General features: G+C 37.1%; 1 protein-coding gene across 1 annotated transcript; it reads right to left on the bottom strand.

Moving 5' to 3' along the window:
- Positions 1-1377: 1377 nt before the first annotated feature.
- On the bottom strand, positions 1378-5311 carry LOC132855035 (uncharacterized). The gene is made up of 6 exons (XM_060883750.1): positions 5269-5311; positions 3621-3962; positions 3268-3390; positions 2363-2391; positions 1989-2066; positions 1378-1404 (listed from the first exon to the last, which is right to left on the bottom strand). The coding sequence occupies exons 1-6, from the start codon at positions 5309-5311 to the stop codon at positions 1378-1380; spliced, it is 642 nt and encodes a 213-aa protein (XP_060739733.1).
- Positions 5312-13782: the final 8471 nt, after the last annotated feature.

Below are 13782 nucleotides of genomic sequence, written 5' to 3'. Positions count from 1 at the left end.
CTGCTGTTACTACTGACCAACATTTACAGAATATAACTTTATAATTATTTAATAAATTATTGTTCTAAACTTACCTGCTGAAGAAAGCTGAACAGAAAATGGGAGTAAAAGCAAAACTTTAAATACAGCGCTATTGTCCTTCATTTTACAGTGCAGAATTTAACCACTCAAAAATAAACCGGAGTACCCCCCGAAACCCCCGAGGCACGGGGAGAACATGCAAACTCCACACACACAAGGTGGAGGCGGGAATCGAACCCCGACCCTGGAGGTGTGAGGCGAACGTGCTAACCACTGAAAATGGATTCACAGGCAAGAATATTGCTGCTAATAAGATTACACCTAAATCAACCATTTATCAGATCATCAAGAAAAAGCATCCTCCAAAAGCAAAAAAACAAAACAAAAAAAAAAAAAAACATTCTCTGAGCTCCCAACCATCCTAGAACAATTTGGTGATGAACAATGACTTTTCCAGCATGATGGGGCACCTTGACATAAGGCAAAAGTGATAACTAATTGGCTCAGGGAACAAAACATCAAAATTTTGGGTCTATGGCCTGGAAACTTCCCAGACCATAATCCCAAAGAGACAGTCAACACTCATGAAACGCTTGTAATTATACTTCAGAATACTGTTGTAACATCTGACAAAAATATCTACAAACACTGAAGCAGCAGACTTTGTGAAAATCAATATTTGTGTCACTCTTAAAACTTTTGGTCATGGCTGTACATTATTCAATGTAAAATGAAGTCAGACATCATCAGGATATGTAACACATTCATATGATCATCATTAATACAAATTAATGTTTGTACATTAGGAGGTGCAAAGTGTGTAGAGATGGGAAATGAAGATTTTTGAAGCAATGAAGCATTAACGGTTTCAGTTGTCTGGAAGAATTGTCCAATTATTGAAGCTTTGATGAATGCTGCATGACAGTGTCTCCTGCTGGTCAAATATAATCTCGTTTGTGTGACTTATTTATAAAAGTGCTTGTGTTAAATACATACACAGGTTGATAATTAGTAGAAAAAATATATCAAATGTCAAATCACACATTAAAATAATTGTAATTTTTTTTCTCTATCAGTGTGTTGAACCCTAATAAGTGAATAGTAATCTTAAGTATAAGCAATATGTATATACATATATATATATATATATATATATATATATATATATATACACACATTTATGTATAAAATCCATTAGTAGTGTATAGTAATTAATCAATATTACAGTGATTGATCTCTGCTGTATTTGCTGTATTATTTCTTATACTTAAGATATATATGTGATAAAATGAAGAAAGAGAGCAATGAAGATGAGAAAAGACAGAGCAGGAACGAGCAGTGAGTTAGAGGTTTAGATCACTGCAGAGAGGAAGAGGAGTGGAGCTGTAGAGGAGACAAGAATAATATCTTAGATAACACGTATATATTTACATAATACATGCAAAGTTTTTTAGTCATTTTACAAGTAAAACATAAGATAAACAAAAAATATGTGCATGTCTTCTGGTTAAAGAGAGAGAAAAGTGTCTTAAAGAGTAAAATGAGAAAAGAGAAAATTTAAAGAAATGTTAAAGAGAAAATGTCCCACTTTAGCAACCTTGAACATCAGCAACTCAATCTTACTGAACAAAGAACTGCAAAAACCATTCAAATACCAGATCAATAAACCATTTCAGACTCCTGAGATTCCACTTGAAACAAGTGGATTAGTAAATATTTGTTAATTATTTCACTGACAAGACTAAAGTCATCCTGGAGATATTATACTGGACCATATCATCAGATTAGATTCAGTGTAATTCACATAAATTCTGTAACTGTGATGTCATAAAAGCTTCAGTTCCTCTAAACACGGACCATCAGAAACGTCAGTATAATATGAAGTAAACAGTAAATTATATGTGACTTTATGCACACACATGACTCTGTTCCACTGAAGAAAATACAACATGTGTATACACCTTTACATCATGCCTCTTGTTCTTTTTGGTTTTCTTCTTAGAGAACTGAAGTACAGCACAATTCACAGAGTCAGAGTCAGAAACCTGCAGGAACACAGAAGATACACGAGACGAAAAAATATAACAAATAAATCAGGGACACTTGCTTTAAAGATATGGTATTTGAAGATAGAAGATATTTGTCTTCAAAATAAGCCCTAAATGAGATAATAGTTAATAAACACTTCACCTGTACAAATAAACACCCCTGATGTTCTGACTTGTGTTTAATTAGCATGAATCAATCTGGAGGTCTGTGTGTGTGTGTGTGTGTGTGTGTGTGTGTGTGTGTGTGTGTGTGTGTGTGTGTGTGTGTGTGTTTACATTTTTCTCACATTTACCTCATTCACTTCTTCATCATTATCAGCACCTAATGGAACACAAGGCCAGGATTAGGTTATTTTATTTATTAATTTATTTGTTTATTTTTTATTATAATTAGAGGAGTATACAGCTCTGGAAAGAATGAAGAGACCACATCAAATTTTCAGTCAGCATTTCTACATGTCTTGCAGCCATTACATACAATGATAATGATAAAGAAAATGATAAAAAACACTGATGCTGTCATTACTATCCTTTTCCTATAGCACCAACTGGGTGGAAAAAACAGTGTTAGTAGTAATGCTAGTAATCCGAGTCAAATAATAAATACTGGCCATGTCAAAAGAGTTGAAAACAATGAGCATCAGGTTGATTCCATTCTTTAAATTTTTAAGACAAGGGTTCATAAGAAAAATGTCATGGTTCAGACTCTGGAGACATAAAGCTACAAAGGTTTGGAGGGTGAAAACGACTCTCCACTGACCGGATGACCACCAAGTCATTGGAATGCCACTCAACAACTATAGGATGGCATCAAGTGACCTACAAAAGAATGACAAACAGAAACTGGGGTGAAGTGCACAGTGAGGACGGTTTGAACCTAGATTCAGGGCTATAATTGTGTAAAAAATAAAAAGTCCTTCATCAATGAGAAGCAATGAAAAGCCAGACTGAGGTTTACAAAAAACCATAAGGATTAAACTGTAAAGGACTTTAGTAAGGTTGTCATCTCTGATGAGTTTTCCAGCTTTGCCCAATACCTGCTCATCTAATGGTGAGACTGAGACCTGGAGAGGCTACAAGCCCAGTGTCTCACTCTCCATGTTCATTTTATTCAAACACATACCTATAAATAGTAAAACCAGAGAAACTGATCATTTTCCAGTGGTCTCTTAATTTTTCCCAGAGCTGTATGTTTTACCTCTGTGTGTTTTTCTGTACTTCAGAATGATGAAGATCAAAACACTGAGAAGAAACATGGTCACTGAACCAAACACTGCATTCAGCATGAAGAGCACATTCAGCATAAAGAATACAGCTGAACCTTGTAGAAAACATTAAAGGAAACATTTTGATGATTTAATCCACATCAAATTTGAATAAAATAAAAATGTACATTGAAGTCTTTGGGAGAAAAAAATAACAACAAACCCGTTGCTTTGTCCTCAGAAATTGATTTATTTAACCCTGAAAGAAGAAACATTAATTTTATAACCTCAATCATCTGAATCATCTTTTACTGATAGTGTTCAGTGTATAAATTGATAAATGGACCTTTCACTTGTAAATATGTGGAGTTACTGAAGATCATTCTGTCAGTGAAGCTGCAGTAATAGAGTCCTGTATCAGAGACGTTTACTGCAGTGATTGTGAGAGACGTTTTACTGCCATGAACAGACATCACTATTCTCTCACTCTCACTAAAGAAGTAACATGACTGTGATGGAGCTGATGTCCTAAACTTTTTACACCCAAGAAGAAGTGGAACTGAATCACTTGTGTGTTTAAACCAGAAGATGAAAGATGTATCAGTCAGATCATGTTGGCACCAAATAGTGACGTTATCTCCAGCTTCTGCCTCCAAAGTTAAAGAGCTCTGAGTCTCTAAGAGCAAACCTGTAACTTATAAAACACACAATCCACATTATAACATCACACATTTTTATATATTCACACACACACACACACACACACACACACACACACACACACACACACACACACACACACACACACACACACACATATATATTATACATTACATTTAGGTTCCCGGCCTAATCACATTTCAACACGTTTCCCCAAATGGCCAGTTTGTTAAATCATATTTCCACATATGTCTCCTCATCTGGCATTTATTTAATCACATTTCAGCACATGTAGCACTTGTTGCTCACATACTCTTTGCCCTTGAAAGTTTTCTACTCTTTGCCTCTGCAAGTTTCCAGTTATATCCAAAAAAAGGTCCTTCTCTGTGTTCCTTCTCTTGGCTTTTGCCTTAGATCATAAAGTTTTTCTACTTTGTGAAGCCCATAGCTTTTATATACTTTTTATTTAAAATTCTGAAGTTTCATGAGTAGGTCTGCTATGGGTTTCTTGTTTCAAATCTATTTCCTGCCCTTCTTTGATATTTTCTAGTTTTCTAGTGATAGTGGTGTTTGTGAGTTTACTCTACTGTATATAGTGTACATATTGTACTACACTGGCTCAGTTGTAAAGGACTGATGGTTTCGTACATGCATCTCACCATAATCAATATTTATTCTGTTTATTCTTTTCCTTTTTTTATTCTTTTTTCTGGTCCTACATTTTTCCACAGTCTTAATCTTAAGTTCACTTGTTTTTTCTACTTTGTCAAAATTGAGGGGCTCATTTTGTTGTTCATTTTTTTCTAATTCTTTAGTTTATGTCAATGTTTATTTAAAACTTTCTACAAGCAATTTTCAGACAGGAACCATAATAAAGGCTGCATAATTTCACATGCAAAAGATTCAAATGCAGATTCAGATGCTCAGTAAAAGTTACTATTATTTTAGGTGTCAGCAGCAGTTTAATAAAGCAAATGTTGTAACACCAAATATTGACTTTGTTCAGTTTATCACTGTTCACTGCTCTTTATAGTTTTTGTATTCATTTTAGGCTTTTTTTTCACAGTACTGTGCATATATACTGAATATCTTGTAAAATCTTGCAACCGTTTTTCTTTATTATTGTGTCTGTCTTAAAAGCAGTGGTACAGGGTATTTAGCTCAATATTTGGAACTTGAATAAAGGAAAAAAGTTCTCAGTATAAATTTCACAACTGGAGTTTTTTTTTTTTCAATTTTTCAGTTACACAGTCGTGACTAATGACTCGTGTATTTATATATTCTAAATATAATAAGCATTTAGTAAAGTAATAAATGAGATTCTAAACACTTACCCATGACACAGAGAAACACAGACAGAGTATTAAACTGAACCATTGTGTATCAGACCAGAGACAAAGAGGAAACAGTGTGTTGGGTGAATCAAACGCTGGTGTATCTGTGTGTAGGGGAGTGGACACTTCTACAGACTACAGCACTACAGGAAAAAAGAAGGGGCCCACAGGAACAAAATCAAACTAAAATAGATGTGTTAATGACCTCAAAAGTTTCTCTCAGTCTCTCTCAAGGTCATTCCTAATTAATGAAGCTTGGGCGATTCAGTGAGCTTTGCCCAGTAAGTCTTTGGTAGTTTGGGTTTTTGTGCTTCAGTAAAATGACAGTTAAACAGGTGAAAGAGTTTTATATGGAAAGGGATGAGCTTCTGTCTGACTTTAATATTCAAATATCTGTTACTGAATGGATTCTTAGTCATGTACTAGGAAGCATCTTTAATGTGTGTTTTTCACAATAAATGAACATCCCTGGGTCGATGAAAGAGCATCTTTATGTTTTTGCAAAACTCTAAATGTCGGCTCAATATTTCATCTAGTAGCTGCACTTCCTGTCTCGCATTTCAGTGTGACTTCACTGACTTAATGTCTGTTCAAACCCACTGCCATGTTTCATTCATTCTACAAACTAACGGACCTGATGGAGTCGTTTTAACAAACCTGAGCTGGAGAAGCTGAATGTGATGTGTGTCCAATATAAATTTGTTATTGTTATAGTTCAATTATCTATATGATGATCAGTGGTGTGAACTGCTCTATAAATGTTGCACAGCAATCAACATTCACATTTTATTTATGAACATAAACTTTCAGGTTTGTTTTGTACAAATTGAATAGTGTTAAAAATGGTGTATGAAAGCAGCTGGTAGTCGGAAGCAGATAAACCGCAGATGAATGTGTGAGTTTTCTGTTCAAATGCAAGCTTCATGCGTGCAAATGTACCACATGTCTGTTCTGTGGTTGGAAAATAATCACACCGTTAAAATGGACAGATTCTGCATGTGTGTAAGCTAAAACTTGTGGTTTAATAGATGGCTTCCCATAACTACTAGACAGATGAAATGACTAAAGACAAAAAGAAAAACAAAGCTAACTATAAAACATACTATAGTTTAATCACAATTTTAATTTTATTACATTTAAAAGTGATTACATTTGTTTGATCTTTTTTTCAATAATCAGTACAAAGTAAATGAAAAAAGATTTATGAAAATTCTGAACTATTCAGATCCTGATTCAGTAGAATCCGTTTTAGAAGCAGTGAAAGCTTTTGAAGTCCTGGCAGATCCTCCTAAACTCCATCTGTTACATATTAACTGACCTCCTCAGCTCTCTCTACAAATCCTGCAGGGCTCAATGTTGCGTTTTCGCTGAACCACTCAAGGATGTTTAGCAGCATTGTCTTGGCTGTGTACATAAGGTCTTTGCCATGCTAAAGGGTGAACCTTAGACCCTTAGGTTGTGTGCACAGTGAAGCAGGTTTTCATCATGGACCACTCTGTATTTGACTGATTTTCTCCTTGCCTCAGTTCTGAGCAGTCTTCCTGTCCCTGCTGCTGAGAATAGTACCAGTTTACATGACATACTGCTTTGAGTTTGACCCACAGAGGTTTTTTCCACATCAAACCTGAGAATCTCTTTGTGTGTGCTTTTTAAGTCCTTTAAAAGAGCACACATCCCTAGGATGTTTTTTCCTGTCAGAACATTTTCTCCTATCTCCAGTGAGGACTTTTATTTGGCCATTGGGTTCTTGGTCAAATCCCAGACCAAGGTCCTTCTAGCTGGGTAACTGAGTTTGGACAGAGAGCTAGTTCTAGGGAAAGTCCTGATCGTCCCAAACGTCTCCCATTTCAAAATGATGTAGCCCACTACAGGATTTAACCAATGTGTTTAAAAAATCACTTACAAATTTAACTCACTGGGTTGTGTGTGTGTAAGTGTATACTTTACTTAACACAGCAACAGGAAAGGGGCATGCTTCAGACATCCCAAAGGCCTTATAGTGAAATTAATACAAAAATCAAATAGAACTAATACTAAATTCTCATAATTAGCTGTATTTTTACACAGTAAACCAGAAATCATGGTAGTAAAAAGATTACATCATTCTTAAAAAAAATTAATGCACAAAATTACAGTATAGCCATTTAATCAGTATTAAAGTAGTTTCCGGCCTAAATCATAACTTTGTGTTCTTTCCAGTTTCTACTCTAGATTTCCTCCAGTTGTTTTGTGCATGTAGGAACATCAGAGTATGAATGAAGTTAATGACATTGCTTCTCACAGGAGCAGAGTGGTGGGGTTGTGCTCCCAGAGACCGAGTGTATGCTGTGGTACTTATTTTTAAACTACATGCAGCAAATTATGGAATACATTTCTTATATCTAATAACCCTAAATTCTTCTGCAGCATTTATGGTGACATGTAACTCCATTATTATGTTGATCTTTCTCTAACACACAGAAAACAGAGTTCATAAATGAAATTCTAAATTTCTATTCATAAATGACACATTCTAATTCAAAATGTTATAAATGAAACTTTATTTTCTTTCTTTTTTTAAACATAGAACAGAACTATAGCATTAACATTCCTCAGCACAGAACTATAAGAACTGCAGCAAAAAACTACTACAATGGGCAGAAATAGAAGTACAGTGTGAAATACTTGTAAAACATGATGTCAAAAAATTACTTTAATACTCAAACAAGCAAACCTTGTATCAGAAATAACTACTGTTAACACAAGAAGTATTTCTATAAAAAAAAAAATAAAAAAAAAAAGAAGGTGCAGTGATTCCTTCCTTTGCACTTACTAAAGACAGGTGCAAACACTAAACAGCCAAGTTTAAATGGAAAAAAAAAAAAATTATGAGCAAAATATTGCAGAGAGAGCAAGCTTCAGTGTAGATTTAACAAGGAAAATAGAATACAATCGCTGCTTTGGGGAAGGCGAACGCTTCTGGATAACGGACACTGTAGGAGGATCTACAGAGACACACAGAAATATTAAAACTGTCAGATTTATACATTTATTGTGTAAATGACCAGTGTGTGCATGCGTGTTATTAATGTGTACACCATGATACACTAATGTTTGCTCCCTGGACAATAAACTGGACTACATTTGACTGGAACGCACTACATGGTGAGAGTTCAGAAACAGCTGCGTCTTTGTTTTCATGGAGACGTGTCTCAGAGACAGAGATCTGGACGCCACCATTCAGCTAGATGGGTTCACCTTGTTTCATGCCGACAGAAATGCAACTCTGTGTGGTAAGGCTCGCGGTGGTGGTGTGTGTGTTTACATCAACAAGGAATGGTGCAAGAACTCTATGCTTGTTTCTAGTTACTGCTCATCACTAGTGGAGTTTGTGACTGTTAAATGCAGGCCATTTTATTTACCACAGGAATTCACCAATTTCATTGTTGGAGTCTACATTCCCCTTAGTGCTAATGCTAAAGAGGCTCTATGTGAATTCTATGGGGCTATTAGCGAGCTGCAGAATGTAAATTCCATCAGTATGTGAACGAGAGAGGTGAACAAGCTGGATCATGTTTACACAAACATTCCCAAACAAACATTCCCACCTGCCTGTGATAGTGATGCCTCCCACCCATATGTGCTGAATGACTTTTACGCTCAGTTTGTGGTGCAGAACATAGTGGCAAGGAAGACCATCTCTCCCCCCAACGATCAGGTACTCTTTCTATTCACGGCTGACATAACTCTATGCAGAGTTAACCCACAAAAGGCTGCCCAGACAACATTCCTGGCAGGGTGCTCAGGGCGTAGAACAGCTAGCGGATGTCTTCACTGACATCAACATTTCAGTGATCAGTGCTGTTGTTCTTGTGTTCTTGTTCAAACACCATCGTTCCCCATCCCAAAGAAGTCTACAGTGTCCTGCCTCAATGACTATCGTCCCGTCACACTCACACCCATTGTAACGAAGTGGTTCGAGAGGCTTGCCATGAGGCACAAGACCCTGTTTACCACCCTCTCTGGACCCCCTACAGTTTGTGTATTGACCAAACTGCTCCACGGACGATGCTATTGCCACAGCTCTTCATTTAGCCCTCACCAACCTGGAAAATAAAGATACTTACGTATGAATGCTGTTCATGGACTTTATTTCAGCATTCAAAACAATCATCCCTCAGCACCTGATTGAGAAGCTGAGCCTGCTGGGTCTGAACACCTCCCTCTGCAACTGGATCCTAGACTTCCTGACTGGGAGACCTCAGTCAGACTGGATCAGGAACAGCATCTCCAGCACTACCACACTGAGTACTGGAGACCCTCAGTGTTGCCTGCTCAGCCCACTGTTGTTCACCTTGCTGACTCACGACTGTGCAGCAATGCACAGATCGAAACAGAACATCAAGTTCGCCGATGACACAACCGTGGTGGGTCTCATCAGCAAGAATGACAAGTCAGCATACAAAGAGGAGTTGCAACAGCTAACTGTCTGTTGTAGATCCAACAACCTGTCTCTGAATGTTGATAAAACAAGAGATGGTTGTTGACTTCAGGAGAGCACAGAGCGACCACTCTCAGCTGAACATCGACAGATCATCTGTAGAGATCATCAAGAGCACAAAATTTTATTTAAAATAAAAAAATTTAATCTAGCAGAGAACTTTGTGACGGTAGTTGGCCTTAAAAGGTTGGGTTCGGGTGCCAGGGGTAAAAACCACAATTATTAAATTAGATTCATAGTCAGAGACACTACACATAAGAACGACATCGTCATTTCTATTATATGTATCAAGTAGAGCAAGGAACCACAAGAGAGTTAAGTTCAAAGTTTTCTATTCCAGTTTAATTCCAATCATAGGATAATTCAGTACATCATTTTTCAACTCAAAAAGAAAGAAAAGAAAGTGAAAAAATAAATAAATACGTCACAACTATTAAATTCAAAAGTAAAAAAAAAAAAAAAAAATCTGCATCCAAAGCTCAACAAAAACATAAATTTGCTTACTATGTCACTCATGGACTACTGAGCCTGAAACGTAACTCATAACATCACACAATATTTATAACATAATCCGGCAACTCGAGCGCCAAAATAAATACCAAAAGAAAAAACCTACCTACACAGAAATCCCTCCTCAAAACATAATGTCACATATAATGATGCCCTGAATTAGCGTCTAAACAACAACATACCCCGGATTGGGGAAAAAAGCTCTTTTTCACACGGTCCATTTGCACGCAACAAGGCAAATCGCGCTCATCACAACTTCCCAATACTTTACGAAGTCACTGAGGGAACAATATTCCTCAAAATAAGGATCGTAAGCATTAAACGCCACATTAAATGTAGCATTAACCCATTAATGCAACGCAGCAACAAAGGCAATACTCACAAACCCTCCGCTAGCGGGCATGACCGGAAATTACGTGCACCTGACAACAAAGGCTAGAGAGTGCAAGAGAGAGGCCTCGAGAGATGCAATCATACTTCCTATATGGTTCCCCGTATATACGCTCAACAACGCCACCCCAGTATGGAATAGGAAAAGCACATTGACGACTGTCACAACTTCACCTGGTCACTCAACACCAGCTCCATCAACAAGAAAGCCCAGCAGCTTCTCTACTTCTCATGAAGGCTGAGATAAGCCATCTCCCTCCCTTATCCTGACAAGTTCTACAGAGGGACCACTGAGAGCATTCTGAGCAGCTGCATCACTGTCTGGTTTGGGAACTGCACCATCTGTTCCCTGTCTTGTCTGTATTTTTTTGTCTTTTGCCCTGCACTGTTTGCACCAGGTTGCACAGATGCACTTTATGTGGCTAGGACTACTTACTATGTCCTTACCTCTTATATGGAACAAGTTGTATTCCTAGAAACAAACATAATATGGATATTTTATAACCTCTATTTATACTTAAATATTTTATTACACTGGGTAACAAAGTGAGTTTATAATCTTTATATATACAGTGCTTTTACTAAGTATTGCAGCCTGACACTAAAATCGTTCAAATTATTCTTTTTTTACCATCTCTGGAGAGACCTCCAAAAGTTCCCATCCAACCTGACCAGCCTGAGAAAATTTGCAAAGAAGAAAATCCCCCAATACAGGGCTGCAACGCTTGTTGCATCATACCCAAAAAGAGTCAAGGTTGCAATTGCTGACAAAGGTGTTTCAACTAAGTACACAGTAAAGGTTCTGTATACTTATGTTTTCACTTTCTCATTATGGGGTACTGAATGCACTACTGGTCTGGGTGTTTTTAATGGAACTCTGCAATAAGTGAAGGGTCCAAGATGTTGATCATGTTGAATAAGAATCTCTCCTCAGGACCGTACCCCTCCCAGTTGAAGATGTATTGGGGTTGGCCTTCAATGTCCAGTTGTGTTAGAGGATCTGTGTATGGTTTGACAGCGCTGGGTGCAGCATAAGCACGCTTGAGAAGTGAAACATGGAAGGACAGGGAGATGTGGTAGTTGCTCAGTAACTGCAGGCAGAAGGTGACAGGGTTGACCTATACACATATTTAAAATATTTAAATATTTATATATAAGAAAGGTGTTTTCAAAAGTGTTTTTATATAATCTATTTCCAACTCCATGTGGTCTTTGAGGATAGACTGTCAGGCTGTATATTTTCCAGAGGTGGGAGTAAGTCACACATGTGCAAGTCACAAGTAAGTCTCGAGTCTTAACCTTCAAGTCTCAAGCAAGTCCGAGTCATTTTTTGTGAGAGTCAAGTCAAGTCAAGTCAAGTCACTGCTTTATGTCAAGCAAGTCAAGTCAAGTCGTAGCTTGAGTCAAGCAAGTCACTGGCAAGTCATACATATGTTTGATGATTTAACTAAATGTATATATTAAGCAAAGTTAAATCTACCGTATTTATGGACTATGAGAGTTTTATTTGCAACAAAAATGATTATACAGTATGCATTTATTTTTAAGAGGTGTCCACATACAGGTGAGTTGTAAATACAATAAAAATCTAAAAATGAATAAAAATCAAAACTACAAAGAATAAGATGTAAATGTAACTGAAATAAGGCCAACATAAAAGCATGCAAAGTTTCAATATGCCTCAAACATGGCAGAAGACCATGGAAAAGTATATATAAAAAAGTGCAATGGTTTCTATGCAACCAAATGGCATTTTTTGAACAGGCATTCCCTTTTAATGTGACATGAACACATCCTTACATTAGATCCTTCCTTTTTAACAACAGAATAACAACAACAATCAATCACGTCAATTAAAAAACGTAAATTATTGAATCCCACAAACCTTGAAGTGAATTAACTATGAGAGAGAGAGAGAGAGAGAGAGAGAGAGAGAGAGAGAGAATGATTGGAGTTAGTGTAATTTATTAATTAAAGGGATAGTTCACCTAAAAATGAAAATTCTGTTATCTTGATCTCGCCCTCATGATGTTACAAACCTGTATAAATTTCTTTGTTTTGATGAACAGGACTGATATTTTGAGGACTGTTTGTAACCAAACCATTCACGAGCCCCATTCACTTCCATAGTATTCTTTTTTCCCCACTATGGAAGTGAATGGGGCTCATGAATGGTTTAGTTATAAATATTCCTTAAAATATCTTCCTCCGTGTTCATCAGAACAAAGAAATTTATACAGGTTTGTAACATGAGGCATGAGGCACGTTCTAAAATAGCACTGGTCAAAATATAGCTCCGCATAAAAAAAATTTCTTGCTGTAGTTTTTGAATAAAAAACGCGTGCATTAACGTAGATTTTAAAATGACGATATTTAATTTCATTTTATTTAATTAAAAGAATGAAAACAAAAATCACTCCGTCCAGGGTGTATCCTGCCTTGATGCCCGATGACGCCTGAGATAGGCACAGGCTCCCCGTGACCCGAGGTAGTTCGGATAAGCGGTAGAAGATGAATGAATGAATGAATGAAAACAAAAATCACGTCCGACTCCTGACACAAGGAAGTGGTGCAGCAACGATGAGGAGTTAGTTGTAATTTACCCCCCAAAAAATGGCAGAAAAGCGACAGAAAACATACCATTTTCACAATGTTTGGGAGGAAGAGTTCTTTTTTACGTCAGTCAAAGACAAGTGTGTGTGTCTCATTTGCGGGACAAATGTTTGCGACGGCAAAGCGGCACAATGTGGCGAGACACTTCAGTCTGCGTCACGAAAGTTTCAATGCTAACTACTCACCCGGCGGCGCATTAAGGACAGAAAAAGCCGTTACAAATCCTTTCATGCAAGTGGACATGACATGCACTGCTGAGCAACTAAGTGCTCTGTTCAACTTGGATGCTGGACAGGTAGAGATAGAAATCCTAACGTTGCAAAATGACCTCCACCTCAAAGCCCATCAGTCTGCATCAAACTTTTGGTGCCTTGTGGACACAGAAAAGTACAGTGGTGTAAAGCACAGCAGCTATGAAAGTTGCATGCCTTTTTGGTTCAACCTATCTCTGTGAATCAGCCTTTTCTAACATGAACTTTATCAAGAACAAACACAGAACACACCTTACTGATGAACATTTA

The sequence above is a fragment of the Tachysurus vachellii genome, chromosome 12 (genome assembly GCF_030014155.1).
Source record: "Tachysurus vachellii isolate PV-2020 chromosome 12, HZAU_Pvac_v1, whole genome shotgun sequence".
Lineage (NCBI taxonomy): Eukaryota > Metazoa > Chordata > Actinopteri > Siluriformes > Bagridae > Tachysurus > Tachysurus vachellii.
The sequence above is the reverse complement of the archived record's forward strand: the minus strand, read 5'-3'. Positions and strand labels throughout refer to the sequence as shown.

Excerpts from the sequence above, each read along its gene's own strand:
- LOC132855035 (XM_060883750.1), bottom strand. The coding sequence starts at position 5,311 with ATGGTTCAGTTTAATACTCTGTCTGTGTTTCTCTGTGTCATGG. Across the intron at positions 3,391-3,620 it reads CACATATTTACAAGTGAAAG|GTTCAGCTGTATTCTTTATG; the intron begins GTCCATTTATCA and ends GTTTTCTACAAG. Across the intron at positions 1,405-1,988 it reads AAAAGAACAAGAGGCATGAT|CTCCACTCCTCTTCCTCTCT; the intron begins GTAAAGGTGTAT and ends TCTCCTCTACAG.